The sequence below is a fragment of the Trichomycterus rosablanca genome, chromosome 7 (genome assembly GCF_030014385.1).
Source record: "Trichomycterus rosablanca isolate fTriRos1 chromosome 7, fTriRos1.hap1, whole genome shotgun sequence".
Taxonomy (NCBI): Eukaryota; Metazoa; Chordata; class Actinopteri; order Siluriformes; family Trichomycteridae; genus Trichomycterus; species Trichomycterus rosablanca.
This window is the reverse complement of record NC_085994.1, coordinates 34,077,696-34,095,350: the sequence shown is the minus strand read 5'-3', so window position 1 is coordinate 34,095,350 and position 17,655 is coordinate 34,077,696. Positions and strand designations below refer to the sequence as shown.

General features: G+C 38.2%; 1 protein-coding gene across 1 annotated transcript in view; it reads right to left on the bottom strand.

The window, feature by feature from the left end:
* Nucleotides 1–17,655, bottom strand: part of prickle3 (prickle homolog 3) — a 47,309-nt gene extending 29,654 nt beyond the window's left edge. Inside the window, exons 1-2 of the mRNA XM_062998609.1 lie at nt 17,520–17,655; nt 5,858–5,934 (exon numbers count right to left, since the gene is read on the bottom strand). Coding sequence (XP_062854679.1) covers nt 5,858–5,934; nt 17,520–17,561 — 119 coding nt within the window. The 5' untranslated portion in view covers nt 17,562–17,655. The remainder of the gene's footprint in view (nt 1–5,857; nt 5,935–17,519) is intronic.

Below are 17,655 nucleotides of genomic sequence, written 5' to 3'. Positions count from 1 at the left end.
GACACATGAGTGCTGCCAGCATTGCTGCAGAGGTTGAAGACGTGGGAGGTCAGCCTGTCAGTGCTCAGACCATACGCCGCACACTGCATCAACTCGGTCTGCATGGTCGTCATCCCAGAAGGAAGCTGACGCACAAGAAAGCCAGCAAACAGTTTGCTGAAGACAAGCAGTCCAAGAACATGGATTACTGGAATGCCCTGTGGTCTGACGAGACCAAGATAAACTTGTTTGGCTCAGATGGTGTCCAGCATGTGTGGCGGCGCCCTGGTGAGAAGTACCAAGACAACTGTATCTTGCCTACAGTCAAGCATGGTGGTGGTAGCATCATGGTCTTGGGCTGCATGAGTGTTGCTGGCACTGGGGAGCTGCAGTTCATTGAGGGAAACATGAATTCCAACATGTACTGTGACATTCTGAAACAGAGCATGATCCCCTCCCTTCGAAAACTGGGCCTCATGGCAGTTTTCCAACAGGATAACGACCCCAAACACAACCTCCAAGATGACAACTGCCTTGCTGAGGAAGCTGAAGGTAAAGGTGATGGACTAAACCCAATTGAGCACCTGTGGCGCATCCTCAAGTGGAAGGTGGAGGAGTTTAAGGTGTCTAACATCCACCAGCTCCGTGATGTCATCACGGAGGAGTGGAAGAGGATTCCAGTAGCAACCTGTGCAGCTCTGGTGAATTCCATGCCCAGGAGAGTTAAGGCAGTGATAATAATGGTGGTCACACAAAATATTGACACTTTAGGCACAATTTGGACATGTTCACTGTGGGGTGTACTCACTTATGTTGCCAGCTATTTAGACATTAATGGCTGTGTGTTGAGTTATTTTCAGAAGACAGTAAATCTACACTGCTATACAAGTTGTACACTGACTACTCTTAGTTATATCCAAGTTTCATGTCTATAGTGTTGTCCCATGAAAAGATATAATGAAATATTTGCAGAAATGTGAGGGGTGTACTCACTTTCGTGATACACTGTATATATATAAAGGTGCACAGGTGTCATTTATTTGCAAATTCGGGGCTTGTCTGTGACAGTTTAAACGTTTTCAGTAAACAGATGGAGATGTTAGCCGGCATGCTAGCGGGTTGTGCTGCCTCAGCCCATTGGTTTGAATAGCCTGAGTCTAAGTGTGTTAGCTTAGTAAGCAAAAACTGTGGTGACGTAATCATGGTAATCGCTGTCCAAGTAGTGTGTCTGAATAACCTGCCTTATAAGTCGATGTCTTATTAGAATCCTCTCTATTTAGACAGCAAGGCAGCTCACTTGATTTTCAAACAGACCCTACTTCTTAATGCTATTGAATAAAGCCTTGGGGGTCAGCCTTGACGTGACTCTATAACCTATTATCCAAACTTTAACTAATATTCAGATGATACCTGGGCTGGTCAGGGACAATTTGGACTCACCACAGGGTAAGACGATCGAGTTCATTCCAAAGCAACGCTGAACCTTGAGGTGAAATCCTGAGGCTCATTATCTTTGGCAAGTTCCCAGCCATAAGAATACTTTAATCTATATCAATCCATATATCTGGTTTAGTACTGACTCTAATGCTACAGTGCAACACTGCTCAGTTGCACTGCTCAACACCGCAGATTACAAACTGAAATAATATTCTTATTAATATCCACTAGACTGACCTGAATGATTGTTCTCAGCTTGGCCTGGTTGCCTGTCCAGAGTGTTTTCAGACATGCTCCCAGTCTTTCTATGATCAGCTGTAAAAGCTCTATGGCTGAGGGAGGCGGTTACATTAAATGACCAGTCAATATCATTAGCAGCTATGCGAACACTGAAAGTAAATAGGACAGATGGACGTTCCACTAAGGAATGCAGTGACATCCATTAGCCAGTGATTAATGGTGACGTAACGTAGAGGTGTGTGATGTATCTGTGTCTCACTTGGATTGTGGGTTTTCGTAACCTAATAAAAACCTCTCGCACGCCAGGCAGCCATCTTTGTGACATATGTTGTAAACCGGCTCTATGTGTGGTCACGACAAGACGAATTGGTCCTTTGGCACCTTGGCTAGTGGCTGATTTAGTGAGTTAGGCATGAGATAAGACTTGATATTGGAAACTTAATTGTCTCAACCGCCTGGAAAGCCCCATCTGCCAGTCTTTTTTCTGTAAAAAAAAAAAAAGTTTAATCCTGGTCGAGCCGGGTGAGCCTAGAGCTTTTCAGGGATGTTACTGAGGACATACAGTTCCTGGGAAATAAGCCACGCCACTTTAAAACAGCTGGTTTGTATCAGGACATTTGGGTTTAATACGGCGACTATTCTTAATCCATGTGCGCTCCAGAGGGGGTTTAAGTAAGCCAGGCATATATTCAGGATGCATTACGGCTGAGACAGCAAAAGGCTAAATTACCTTAAAATAAACAATTTAAACCCTCAGTGTCCTTTCTGGTTAATACACATCTGGTACTTTACCCCCACTGCAGTATGACGTGTCCATTTTAAAGCTCCAATTTAAATTTTATTCTTTCTTTTTGTTTGTGTAGTCTACTGCTTAAGTCAAGAGTTTACATACAGTGGATTTACTGTGTTGTGGATTTGATTTAAAGTTGATACTTTTTCCTTTTTCCTTCATAAATATACACTTAATCACTCATAATGACATGGATACATGATTAAGAGTTCTTTTTGAATTAAACAGCAACATATAGATATGTCTCTGCAATGACTTTAGGCAGTTTATCCCATTCTTCATAGCAGCGCTTCTCAACTTCCATATGACTCGATGCTAACTTTGTTAAACTGCCATCTTGAGGCCTCTTCTCAAAAGTTCAATGAGATTTAAGTCTAAGTCTCTCAATTCTTACTGGTCTCTCTGTCCTTGTTACTAAGCAGTATCCCCATAGCATGATGCTGCCACCGTCATGTTTCACCATCTGGGTGGGTATTAGCCAGAAAATGCCTAGTGCCTGCTGTTCTGCCCAATGAGTTGCCAACCAACAGGTTGTACCATCTCTGCATAGGACTTTTGGAGTGACTGTTGGGTTATTTCTTGCCTCCCTGATCAAGACCCTTCTTGTTTAGATGCCAAAAGTTTCTTCAATTTCAAAGTTATTGAGGCAGCTGTTTGCTTTCAAATCTCAACTCCGCTACATGGACAATGGTCGGCTCATAAGTAGGATTGCATGCCAGAAGAATTCCCATAACTAAAGTACTCATGACCTCTGCATGCAGACAAGAAAAATGGAGATCAGTGTGTAACTGATAAATATATATAGTGCACTATCTCTATTCTATATTTATATATAGTATACCTTTCCTATATGTTACTGGTCTATATGCTGACACCAGCACCAAGAGACATTCCTTGTACACCTGGTACTTGGCGAGTAAAGATTCTGATTCTGATTCTATAGTTTTACATCAAATCAATTTAAATTGCAACAGATGGACTACAACTTTTACAAGTCTCTGTAACATTTTGACTTAAACTAAAGGTGTTTTTAATCCTATAATGTAAACTATATGTAGCAGATTGACATTAAAAAAATAAAGTCAAAGAAAAAGATTGTATCTGTATTTGAATTAAACAAACAAGATTAAGACCAACAGAAAGACTGAGTTAAAAAGGCAAAGTGTGTAGAGGCTGATGGCTCAATTGCTAAAGGCTTAGCAGCAGCGGCAGACCTTAAAGGGCACTAATCTTATTAGTGTGACGGCCCGCACTGGGACTGAGGGGCCAGACAGATGGACACGGGGGAACAACACTGAGAAAAAGACCAGAGGGAGTAGGGGAACCCAGAACATTAAAAATAATTTATATATATATACATATTCATTGCAGACTGTAAAAGGGCAGAAGCATTTTCTAGACCCAGTGCACATATCTTTATAAAACCTAAAATCCCTGCACAGTACACAGTATGTGACATCACTTGTCACTGTCAAACAAACCGTCCGTCTAGTCACAAATGTCACTCACATTTTTAATACGATAACCACAAGTCAAATGTATAACAACCAAAACACAGATGAAAAATATCCTCAAGAGACACAGAAAGCAGGGATCAATAGGGATGAATAAACAAGCAACCTCACCTCAGGTGGACAACTAATTTAGCACACTATAAACTAGGACTGGGCGATATGACTTAAAAACTCATATCTCGATATTCTTCAAAAAGTGGCGGTATACGATACGTTACGATGAAAACCTAAACAATAATAATAATAACAATAATAATAATAAAATAATAATAATAATACTAAATAATGATAGTAATAAAAATACTAAAATAATAATAATAAATAATAATAATAAATAATAATAATAATAATAATAATAAATAATAATAATAAAATAATAATAATAAACTAATATTAATAAAATAATCATAAAATAAGTTTTTGTACATATATAAACATACTCGAATAGTAACCTGCGCCTCCGAGACATACTCAACATAACGAATATGGTCATTTTCAATTTCATGTAAAAATAATATCAAATATATCTATATTTACGAAATACCGCCCAGCCCTACTTTAAAGTAGAATTGATGCGAATGCTTAACACACAATCATTACAAAACAACTGTACCTTATGCACCACTTGTACAAATGGGTTTGAATATAATGCCTGAACATCTAGATTAATTATTGTGTGCAGATGCTGCCTGATGTGATAAAACATTTGCAAAGTTGCACTGTAGTGTCAACCTATAGACAGACTACACACTGACCTACACACTGTAGATCTAATTACAACAGACGCTGGTATACGGGTCAGGAGGGAGTGGGGGAAGAGCGCCTGGGGTTCAGAGTGACTAATTCACTGATTCAGTAATCACACACACACACACACACACACACATTTTTCCAGCGTTTTTCCATTAAATGGCCACTGACTTCACAGAGAAATTCTTCACACCTGCAGACACATAAATGTCTAGCCCACGATACCTTCGATTATTATTCATTAAATCTAGTAAGGTAATAGTTCTTTCGTGTTGATGTTCATTCATTCGTTGTTTGTTTTACCACCGCTTTATCCTGGTTAGGGTCACGGTGGATCTGATATATTGGGATCATCAGAGTTTAACCACATTTGTTGGTTTTCTGGCACAGACCTAATGTAGCCATAGCAAAACCAAGTTTGTCTTGTGTTTTGGGTCATCTGCCTGCCGGATTAAGGTATATTTAACTTCCATACATAACATACAGGCCCCCACTGGTAATGTTGCCAAATAACTTATTTTTAGTTTCTGCATATTCAAATGATCGTGATCTTTGTATAAATATTCTAGGAACCTGAAGTTGAAGAATGGCATGTATGTACGACATCTATAAGTGATCCTGCAATCTATAAAGTGCTGTAAAGAACTTCTGAGCCCCTCCTATCGCAATGCTTATGGCCCAGACTGGCTCTATTTACATAGAAAAAGTCCCTCGTAGTCAATCATTATCACTAATGAGGCATTAGGATGCCATCCCACAAAGTTAAATAGCATTTCTGAACTTTCTACATCACCAAATCAATAATCTAAGTTGTTGTAGTGTTACTCATTTTTTAAAGCAAAACTGTGTTCTAATTATTTAAATGCAGAAATAAATCAGTCCAAACATTTCTGTCCCTTACAAGTGTATGTAAAAATTTTAACAGCTGTAAGTTAAGGTACTGGACTAGCAATCAAAAGGTCACTGGTTCAAGTCCCAACACTGCAAGGTTGTCACTGCTGGGCCCTTGAGCAAGCCCTTTACCCTCAATTGCTTAGTCAGTATGCTGTTACAGTACTGTAAGTCACTGTGGATAAAAGCGTCTGCTAAATGCCGACGTAAACATAACCATGACTGAATAAAAGGTCTATTTTTTTATTTATTTTACCTCCAGCCATGCATGCGTAAACCAGGACACTGTTCTCCACATCTCATACAGGGCTGTCCTCTGTCTGGATCTTCCTCCTGAGATAGAAACAGAAACTCTTTAAAATAGCTCATTGATGTTATACTTGAAACTTTGTTTGGTAGCTCTCAGTGAGACAAGCAGCTATCATAAAATATAAATAAGATTTAAAAAAATTAAGAAATTTATAAAAAATATTTTTAAAAACGTGATTTGGTACAACACAAAATAAGCTACATTTATATGAAATATAGAATATTTACATGGTGATATGGATACATACGCGTAGTTGGAATAGTGCAAAACAGAACAGCGTAACTGGTATCACAGTAGAGAAAAAATATTAAGTACAAATTGTATTGATTTTATTAACAGAATGTAAATTATGTAAAGTGATCTGTGCATTTAATAGCAACAATCTAATATAATGTTTTTATTATATTTCTGTATTATTCCATTTTTCTCTCGCTTAAAAGCTCGCTTGACTGTGAATAATGACACCATGTTCCACCAATATTCCATCATATGCTTCCTCATCTTGTCTTCCCTCCCCTACACACGGCCAATTGTGTCTGCTAAGCACCCGACCAGGCCAGCAAACGGTAAACCTTTTATAGATCCAAAAGGAAGGACATGGCTGCAGTAGATGCTGCACACCCTTCCTCCAACTCTCTCTTATTTTCCACTCTGTCATCCTATTACCTCTGGCACAGTTTTACACCCCTCTGTTTCGGTTTCAGTAAAGCCACTGGCTTTATCAGTGACTGCAGCCATACAATTTGGGGAGGAAATTTTAACCTGGGGTGTAAGGTGTTTAAAAATACAGTATCAGTACAATAACCAGAAAAAATATATAACTTTTTTTTTTTACATTATAACCTATACTTATATCAGTAGCTGCTTACTATTGGGGCATAACACTGGAGAAACAATTCAGATATTTATTCAATTTTCACTTCAGATTATTTGTGTTTAAACCTAAAACACGGGTGATAGAAAATACAAAATAATAAATCAAAATTAAAAAGAAATTAAAAAACATCTGTAAGAAGTATTGGAGTATTAGCAGAACTGGAAAACAAGACGCAGAAATGTGAAAGACGTCAGGGATTCATTCCATATTCTCTTATTTTCTTTATATACTCACGCTTTATATTCGCTTCCTGATGGTCAGGGTTATTAAGGGCCTGGCTCCACCAGGAAGCATAGCACATGGCAGGAATATATCCTGCTAAGAATGCAAATCTAGCACAGGGCATCACTTAAATTAGCGTGTTTTTGAATATGCATACTGTTCAAGACGTTCATTACCCTCTAGTTTGATTGACAGCTAAAATCTTCTAGAGCTCTGACATACTATGGAGGCTTAAAACATTTCATTGTTAACTTCATTTACTCATTCAATGTCTGTTTTACCACGGCTTTATCATATTAAGGGTTGCAGTGGGTCTGATTTACTGGCCGAAAGCTTGGAAACACCCTGGACAGGTTGCCAGAAACACACATTCACACACTTATACATAGGGGGACTTTATTAATTATTATTATTTTTATTTTTTTGCATTGTCCCAGCTTTGACTGGTCAATTCTTCTGGATACTTTGGTAACCTTTCTGGTCTGCACAACACTCTTACTGACCAAAAAGAGCTGCAGGCTAGCACACACCTCTTACATTTACATTTTCGGCATTTAGCAGACGCTTTTATCCAAAGCGACTTACAGTACTCTGCCTAAGCAATTGAGGGTTAAGGGCCTTGCTCAAGGGCCCAACAGTGGCAACCTGCCAGGATTGGGGTTTGAACCAGCGACCTTTCAATAACTAGTCCAGTACCTTAACTGGTAAGCTACAACTGCCCTACCTTTTCCAGTATGTGTGAAGCCACCAGCTGTGTCTTTACACTGGTCAGTAGAGGACTTAAAGAGAGAGTTAAAAGAGGACCATGATACTCTCTCTAGTCCCTTAGTGATCTTGTCAGCTTCTCAAGCACATATTACCTATCCAGCCTTTTCCTCCTTAGACAAGGCCAGTAGTGCTTGTTGTAGTCTGCTGACACCATATATTTTATCCAGCATACTGGACTGCTGCACCTCCTAACAAAGAAAATGTGTTTTTAATATTTAGCAGTTGTGCATTATCTTAAACTATCTACAAATCTGAAATACAGACCAAAATAGAGCCATAAAAACGAAGAACTAGTTCTCCCACACGCAAGCAGTTCCAGATCCTTTACATGCCAAGACACAGGTGTTTGTGTCAAAGCATGCAGCTAAAGCTCGTAAACCTAAAACACAAGCTTCGCCTTGTGAAGCTCCAACTCCACCACACACCGCGCTGAAGGGGCGAGACTGTGTGAAAGTGTGAGGTTTAATCTCAAGGACAGCATTGCAGACTTCCAAACTGTGTCTTCATGCTGCCCTGCATTTAAATCACAGCTATACGAGGGGTAACTAAAGGCAAAGACATTTCTGCTCTGTGTGGAGCTGCCTATTGTTCACCCGGTTGTCTCATACGGTGAATCCTTTCAACATGCCATTACAGTAGCTCAGTGGAATGTCACCTCCTTCAAGCCAGGACAGTCTCTAAACAAGTATAAGTCATAATACAGCTCTCAGGATGTGTTACTTCAAACACTTGAGTTTAGTTACATAAATATTGCAAGGTCCTAAATGCTTATGTGCAATTTGTTATAATAGGCACATAGCCCAGACCACCAGTACAGCCAATCACGTCTGTATATACATAAGTTTTATATTTTCGTCTGAAACGGTGAGGGAGGGAGAAGTATTAATTGATCATGTCTGAGAGACTGAGAGAGAGCTTATAGTCTGGATTTAGCGCCAGCTGATTTCCACCTTTTTGGACCGCTTAAAGAAGCTTCAAAGGGAAGAAGATTCTCATGTGATGATGTGAAAGCAGCACTGCATCTGTGGCTACGCGCTCAACCAAAAACATTTTTGCTGATGGCATTAAAAAGTTGGTACAATGCTGGGAAAAATGTATCAGAAGGTGACTATGTAAAAAAAAGATGTTATTTGTTTTTAAAATTCTTAATAAATAGAGTTTAAAAAACTTTTTGAAGAACCCTCGTATATTTAAAAAACACATGCAGGACATCCGTGTTGGCTGAGTTGGACCACAGCCTAGCACATGCCTCCTCTGACACGTGCGAAGCCATCAGGCAGTCTGCTGCATAGGGCTGTACCACACATGCGTATACGTATTGCTCCACTACTTGAGCCAGCATTTCTACCAGATAGTAGTCACTCCTACTTTACTGAACTGTATCTTTAAAACACTTGATTTGGCTGGTTGCGCCTCTAAGACACAGGTTCAAAAGTAGGCTAGTGTATTAGACTGCTGGGATAGTGAGAGAGGGAAAGACAGGCCAAACAAAAGCTTCTGGACGACAGCCACTCGAAGCCAGCAGAGAGAGATCTATGGAAACGTGTGCTAAAACAAACACTGCCGGTAGAATCGGTGAACTCTGCCACTTCACCAAGACAAGGGCACAGCCATTTAAAAAAGAGGAGGAGGAGCGAAAGAGGAGGACTGCTTTCAGCTTCTTTGTTATTGCTAAAGATTTAATTAGTTTAGCTCAGTGAAAGAAAGCAATGTGAGAGAGACAGGGAGAGCCACATTTCTTTTTTTTATACCTGCACACACAGTCAGCAGCTATTAATTACACTGACGAACCTAACTGCCATAATGTGACAGTTTCAATGATGACACTTAATTTATAGTCACGCATAGGAAACTTGCCAACTTTGATCTGAACCGTACGTGTTAACTGTTAGCTTAGCTTATTTTTACAACTACAGTACATGGTGTACTAAAGACTAGAAGACTAGACTAGAACAACTAGCAGCATTGGTGGTCATATCCATAACATAACCATTATTGATTAGCAATACACAATTGCCTAATTTGTGTCAGTCCAAAAAGCATACTTCATCTGTAATATCATCTATTTAATCATTAAATGTATTCATTTTCGCTGCTTTAATCAGGTCAGGGTGAGGTACCCAGATCAGCAGGACCCAAAATGCCAGCTTTGCCACTATGCCATCCTCAAATAATTTAAATTTAGAACAAATAATTGTGAAGAAAATACAATACAATACAATACAATAATTGTCAGGCCTATTTCACGTTTGATAAACAGACAGATTTGTGTGATTTATTTATTCCTAGAGTGATTAATTTAATTTAAAAATTCTTTACCACCACAAGAGTTTACTAAGGTTACATATGGTTTCATTTTTCAAGTGCAAGTTCTTGCTCGTGGTGGTTTAGATGCCAAAAGAAGGCAGATATTTTCATTTTCTTTATTTAAATGAGTGCTGGAATAAGTTCAAAGCCAGGAAGAATGAAGCTCTGAAAGAATAATTCACAGACCTGGCCAAATTGTTAACTGATATGCTACAACTAATATGATAAATATGCATGAACGAAACCATAAACTAGCAATAAAGCTAAACACCAACATAACTCATACCTGCTGGGAAATGATCATTTTACATTTACGTTTAGGCTTGTGGAAGATGCTTTCATCCAAATGGACTTACAACTGAACGGGATACAATCCAAGCAAGTAAGGATTATGGATAACCGTGACAGAATAAACCGTGGGATTGGGAATCCCTCACCTTTCTGATCAATAGTCTAGTACTTTAAACCAGTCACCACTGTATCTTTTTTAATTTGTTTAATAAATTAATGGGGAAAAGTATTTTTAGCAGAGGGGAGATGTTCAGCCCCAAGTTTAATGAGCAGCAGCGTACAGGCGATTTACTAATTTTGTACGTCCTATTTTAGGATAATACTGTTACGTAAAGTATTTGCCCATATTCTCTTTTTGCCTTTTTATCTAAGATTGTTAAATGTAAACAAAAGACGAATCCGTTCAGCAGTGTTAAAAGGCAGCCTAAAAAGAAGTCTGCAAAGAGTTAACAAGTCATTTTAAAGGCTTTGGGATTCCAGTGAACCACAGTGGAAGTCTTTATCTCCAGATGAAGAAAACTTTAAATAGTAATAAATCTTTTCAGAAAAGGCCGGACTTTCAAAATTCCCCTGAAAGCACATCAACAACTCTCCAAAATTGTTTTCAAATCAAGTTTGTGAATTTATGAAAGCAACATTAGAAAGAGACTTGGGGAAAAATGGTATTAATGACACAGTTAGAAATTGAAAACCAATGCCAACCAAGAGCAATAAAAAGCTTATCTTACATTAAACAAATCTGACTTGAAGATAACACTGCATCCAGGTGGTGCAGCGGGATAATCCACTAGATAGATGAATGGATTGCCGGACGGACGGACGGACAGACAGATAGAGATGTATAAATCCCATAGGGAAAGTCAATTATTAGAGCAACACCAGATACATTAAAGCAAAATGTATTAAAGTACAAAAGTATTAAAGTACACAAGTATTATTGTACATAACACTTGTGTACTTTAAGACCTGTGCTGGGATTTGAACTGCCTGAGTTCGTAACTCAGCACTGCTACCGGTCGGGTGGGTGTCCCCTAGCAGGCATAATTGGCAAAGCCTGCAGCAGACAAAATTATCCAAAAGTGGGAGCAGTCTTTAATGCTGTGTAGCCTCCTCAGACACAACTGGAGTATCAAGCAGCGGATGATGAATTGACTACTCTAAACTGGAAGAAAACACTGCATTTTAAAAAATGAGCAGCACATTAACAGTAAAACGTGGTTGTTGTGGTTGTGTCATGGTGTGGGACTGATTTACTGCTTCAGGGCCTGGGCAAATTGCCATAATTGCCAAAAAAAAAAGAATACTGCTCTCTACCAGAAAATCTTGAATGATAATGTCACTGTCATCAGCCTGTGACCTAAAACTTAGGCTTAATATACTTATACAAAATTGGGTTAAGCAACAACAGAGCAAGTCCACCTTATAAAGGCTCTAGTCAACAACCTGACTAAAATCCCCTTAAGAAGTTTGTGCCAAAACATTCATGTTTCTTAAAGGGGTAAGTAAATCTTTGGTTTTATTTCTGTGTTTACAAGCATGTGCTTGTAATTTTCTTTAAATAGAAACTGGAATTATACTTCAGCTTTTGTGCACTTTTTCCTCTATTGGAGTTTAGCCGACCTTGGTGTAAAATTTCCTGTTTCCCACTGTGGCTATCAGTCCGCAGATATCAGAGGCTACTTTACAGAGGTTCATGTTTGCATGAGATAAGCCTGAGCAAAAGGTAAGGAAGGTAGATAGCTGAGAACTGCAGAAAAGTAAAAAATAAAATAACTGAGCCATGATTAAGTTTTGTAGGTTATTAGAATGCTGTCTCTCAGATTTTACTGTGAGACAGGATGCTCTGGGGTTCCTTCACTATCCGCACCCATGTGAAAAATGTCCTTCCTTGCGGTCACCTGACTGAATTTCTAAACATGATACAGGCCTTGTAACAATAGTTTGGCACTAAGCTCTGATCAAAACAAATTTAGTGCTACTGTCAGCTTCAGTATTACTGGTACACTTAGTAAAAATGGCTAAACTGGTCATAATTGAGATACCTTTGTGTTAAATCCTAATTTCACACTAACATAATAATGAACAACTTTGACTGTAAGGCTGAAAGGCATTTATGATCCAAATATTACATCCTAATCCACACAAAAATGAGTCAAAGACTATAGAATAAAACTCAGCCCAGTGCCCTGACCTGAATAGCTGTAGGAGGAGGTAAACAGTAAAGAGTAGAGTATGTAAAAAAAGAGACTGGATAAATTATATATGGTGGAGATCACTCAAATTCCATGCACTGGTGTTCTTCAGCCTCAATATGAATTATTGGAAAAGACTTTTATTGCTGTTATATTAGCAAAGAAATTAAATCAAAGTAAAATTCTAAATACATGGGTACCAATATCTGACAAGGGTTTTGTTTCTTGAAAGTTTTTATATTCTCTTAAAAAAGAATGTCCAAAGAAAGTGTATTCAGTGTATGATTGAGCTCATTAATCACTAAGGCATATTTTCATCTTCACCAAGAGTGCCAATTAATTAGTGACTGACAGTATATGACTATATCTGTCCAATGCCAGAGGGATACAAGATCTGCTACATGACTTAACCTTAGTAAGTGTTCCCACAACACTGGAAAAGCATTTTACACAATTACTGACTAGAGATCAAAAGGTCATGGGCCTGTGGCAGCACAATACGCTGTGAGAACTGAAGCCAACCTGCCTGTTTAACATCAAAATGACATGCTCATACTAAACATCTACATATGTTACATTTTAATTTAACTACAAATTTAACATGACCACAGAAAGTAGACAGAATAACAGAAACAGAATTATGATCACGTCTGCTTGTGAGTTCATTTAAGTTGACTCTTAAGTAGCAGCATGTATCAGCTATTAAAGTGTTCTGACAAAAAGTGGTTACATATGCAAGATTTCAAAGCAGCCTGAGGAATCTTGTTCCAAATTCCTAAACAGTAATCACCCGAATTCAAAATTACAGCCTTTTATGTCAGACACAGACATACTTCAGCAACAAATTAAAACAGCAGTAAGTTCGAGCTCTCTGGCACTAATAAAAGGGTCTCTGTATGATGGCTGCTGAATGACCCTAAAGGTACAGCTACAACCACAGAATTTTTACGAGCACTTCTTGTGACTAAGTCTTAAGAGAAACTGTACATATAGTACATAAATCAGAAAATCATGACGGGCTGCCATTTAGAATCTATTAATTCTCATGATTTTTTAATACTGTAGAATTCGCTTCGGTCTAAGGCTTCAGTTCAAGTCTTTAATGTCAAACACAGTCATGGACAATTTTGTATCTCCAGTTCACCTCACCTGCATGTCTTTGAACTGTGGCAGGAAACCGGAGCTCCGGAGACACGCAGACACGGGGAAAACATGCAAACTCCATACAGAAAGGTCCTGGACCACTCCACCTGGGAACTGAACCCAGGACAATCTTGCTGTGAGGCAACAGAGCTACCCACTGAGCAACCGTGCCGCCCAAATTTCTTAATAAATATATAAACTGTACAAAACTATGTGTCCTCTCATCAAAAGATTAAATAGATTTGATAGATTTAAATAGATAAATAGATAAATAAATAAACTATTTGGAACTTGGCATGTAATTATATTTAATATGAAATTAAATTATATCTATTGCCACTGCATATATATGAATGCTTTTTGCCTTTCTAAGAACCTGAACCACCTTTGCTTTGATTTGGGCATGATGGGATAAAGTTTATTTTTTGTCTCATATATTTTGCCATGAAAACACCAACACGCCTCATAATCTCCTTGGCCCTTGCACTGGTAGAAGCGAGTGGACTTGCAGTCAGTGTGGTTTGTCCTCTTGGCAATTTTCACTCAGGCAGTACTCAGGCACTGTGGTGCTGGGTGACATGCTGTAACATGTAGGTTGTGCTGTTTGTGTAGGTCATCAGCCTCTGTTTGCACACTGTTTTTGTCTTGTCTGTGAGTTTCTCACCGTTTTCATTTGTAAACACAGGGAAGCCACGAGTCTATCGTTCCGCCTGAACCATCTGAACAAACAACTGAATGTGATGCACGGCATCAAACAAGTAAAATCAAAATTAGATTATACCCTATGCCATTTAAAAAAGCAGGTTTTAATCTCCACACATTTTTTAGGTTATTAGCCGATTCTTGATGCATCCTTACAACCCTAATGTACAAACATGAATAACTTTTACACCTGGGTGGATAAAGCCAAATATTGTCTTAAACCCACAATGACTGATGCCAGTGTTAACTACAGTAAAGGATCTACATTGGTAAGGGCAGCCTTTAGGTCTGTTGCTTTGCATTGACATACGTATATGATACAGCCAATGTGCTTGTTGGACATCCCATTCCAAAACACCCTTTGCTGCTATAACAGTCTGAGCTCTTCTGATAGGAGTTTGTACAAAATTCCGGAGTGTGTCTGTGGTGATTTGTGTTCATTCGAGCAGAGGTCAGGCACTGATTTTGGATCAGAAAGCCTAACTAGCAATCAACGTCCCTATTTCTCTCAAAGGTTTTCAGTCAGGACAAGCTTGCTTGTTTTTGCTTTATGCACAGCAGCACAGTCATGCTCGAACAAGAATAGGCCTTCCCCAAACTGGCACGGAAACATTCATTTTACATAATTAATTTCACACACCTGTTGGCAATGGGAGCCTAGCTATTGGCAATAGGTGTGGCTGAAAGCCCAGAATTCACTCACTGAGATTGGTGTCTACATAATGTTCCACATAGCATACAACCGACATGAGACAATGAGGCCATTCAAGCACTACAAAAATTATTAAAAATTGGCCATGGGTAAGGTTAAGGGCCTGCCATGGCCTCAACCACTAAACCACAGGTTTCAATTATCATTGAATCTAGAACTTCTGTGGCACTTCTGTGTGAGGTAGATCTCAAATTTCCAAAAATTGTTTCAAAATAGGATTTGAATTGTTTCAAAATATGGATTTATATGATATCTTATATATGTGTGTCTACTACATATAGGTGACTTCAAACATTATCAAGAAAATATAATATAATCACAAGTAGGCTTTGTGTAGTGTAAGATGTGTTTTGATGGGACCAAGATTCTTAGTTTACATTTAGTCCTTTTCCTGTGTTTGATTTCCAGGCAGTTAAGGAACACTTACTGAATAGAAAGCACTTCCTCCAGGAAAGAAAAATAAGCAAATAACAGGCAAAACAGTCACGCTTACAAATTTGCTTTACGGTTTTGCAACAGTACAATCACAAATCCACAGACTAAAAGCTGTTTGACTGAAAGGCATGAAGCATGAAGTGTGATTTATTGCTGTTTTCTTCCTGACACTATGTTTAATTCAGCAAATAAATAAAACATAAGTACAAAAATAGTAACATTCATGTTTTTACCTTAGATAAAGTGTTAAAATTAACTTTTGAAAAAAACAACAACAACAACATATGAAACACAGACTTTTGCATAAAACAGTACTTACAAGCTATTACTATGTAATTATACTACTTATTACAGTAGTAGTCCAGAATGTCACCATGATCTAGTTTGGGTACCAAGACATTGGGGGGTTTATTGAACCAAAGCCCTTGATACAACGTTCACAAAAAGAAAAAATGCTAGCATGCTACTAAAGGTAAGTATAATGACATTTAGGTCACTTAAAGCAATAAATACCATGACAAACTATCCTTTTCTGATAACCAAATTGTTGCAAGAAATGTAGCTTATCGTAAGACAAATAACAACATCTGAAATACAGAGAGACAGACTGGCTGCTTAAATTTCTTCTGCTAGTCATGATATGGGTGGGCAACCAAAATCTTTAGCTCACAAATAAAAACACTTTTAAAAGTGAATTTCTGCACATAATAGTAACAAGAAGGTACAAATGAAGTTAAATATCTGAAACACAAACCAAATTGTTGCAAGAAAATGTAGCTTATCATATAAATTTACTAAAATCTTAAGCTCACAAATGAAAACATGGACAACTCCTGTGCTTAACTGCTAGCATGTTTACCAGCCATAAGCACTTTTAAAAAGGGGATGTCTACCAATAATAGTAAAAGAAAGGTACAAATTAAGCTAAATATCTGAAACACAAACCAAACTGTTGAAAGAAAATTTAGCTTATCATATAAATCAACTAAAATCTTAGGCTCACAAATGAAAACATGGACAACTCCTGTGCTTAACTGCTAGCATGTTTAGCAGCCATAGGAACTTTAAAAAGTGAATTTCTACCAATAATAGTAACAAGAAGGTACAAATTAAGCTAAATATCTGAAACACAAACCAAATTGTTGCAAGAAAATGTAGCTTATCATATAAATCAACTAAAATCTCTAGCTCACAAATGAAAACATGGACAACTCCTGCTAGTATGTTTATCAGCCATAGGAACTTTTAAACGTAAATTTCTACCCATAATAGTAACAGTCTGGTACAGATCAGTGATTTTCCTGTTCTGATGGTGCAGGTAAAGTAGTTCCAGGTTACTAGTGAACCATTAAACATAACAGTGGGCAGTTGCAGCATAGTGGTTAAGGTACTGGACTAGTAATCGGAAGGTCACTGGTTCAAGCCCCACCACTACAAGGTTACCACTGTTGGGCTCTTGAGCAAGGCCCTTAACCCTCAATTGCTTAGACAATACAGAGTGCTGTAAGTCGCTTTGGATAGAAATGTAAACATAACACATAATAACACACAACAGTTCGGTGCATCACCATGGTCCTACACAGGTAAACACTGGGATCTTAGCCCCGCCCCCTAATGACCATACAATAGTCACGTAAAGTAAAAAATGCTAACATGCTACTAAAGATGTTGAAATGTGTAATGTTAACACACTTTTTATGTAATATTTTATTAACAATATCAACATGGTTCAAACGATTAAAGTAAAACTTGTTAAAATCGAATAGAAATTAAACTTTCGACGAGCAGCAGTCTGGAGGAAAAGTTCCTCAGGTAACCGTTTATCAACCGAACAAAAGCGAGCGACCACACTGTTCAAACCTCTAAACTTAAAAAATAAAAACATTTAAAGTGTATTTTATACACGACTAAAGCTTTATTAAGTACTGTGAGGTACTAAAATAACGTTCAGTAACTTACCGAGCGATTCGAGCGTCGCTTTTTGGATCCGCGCGTGAACATGTCGGGGGTCGAATGAAGCACGAGCGCACAAGTGAGTTACCCGAACCGATTCATGTGAGTCGGTACAACTCGTGTAGATCCACTTTAACAGAAA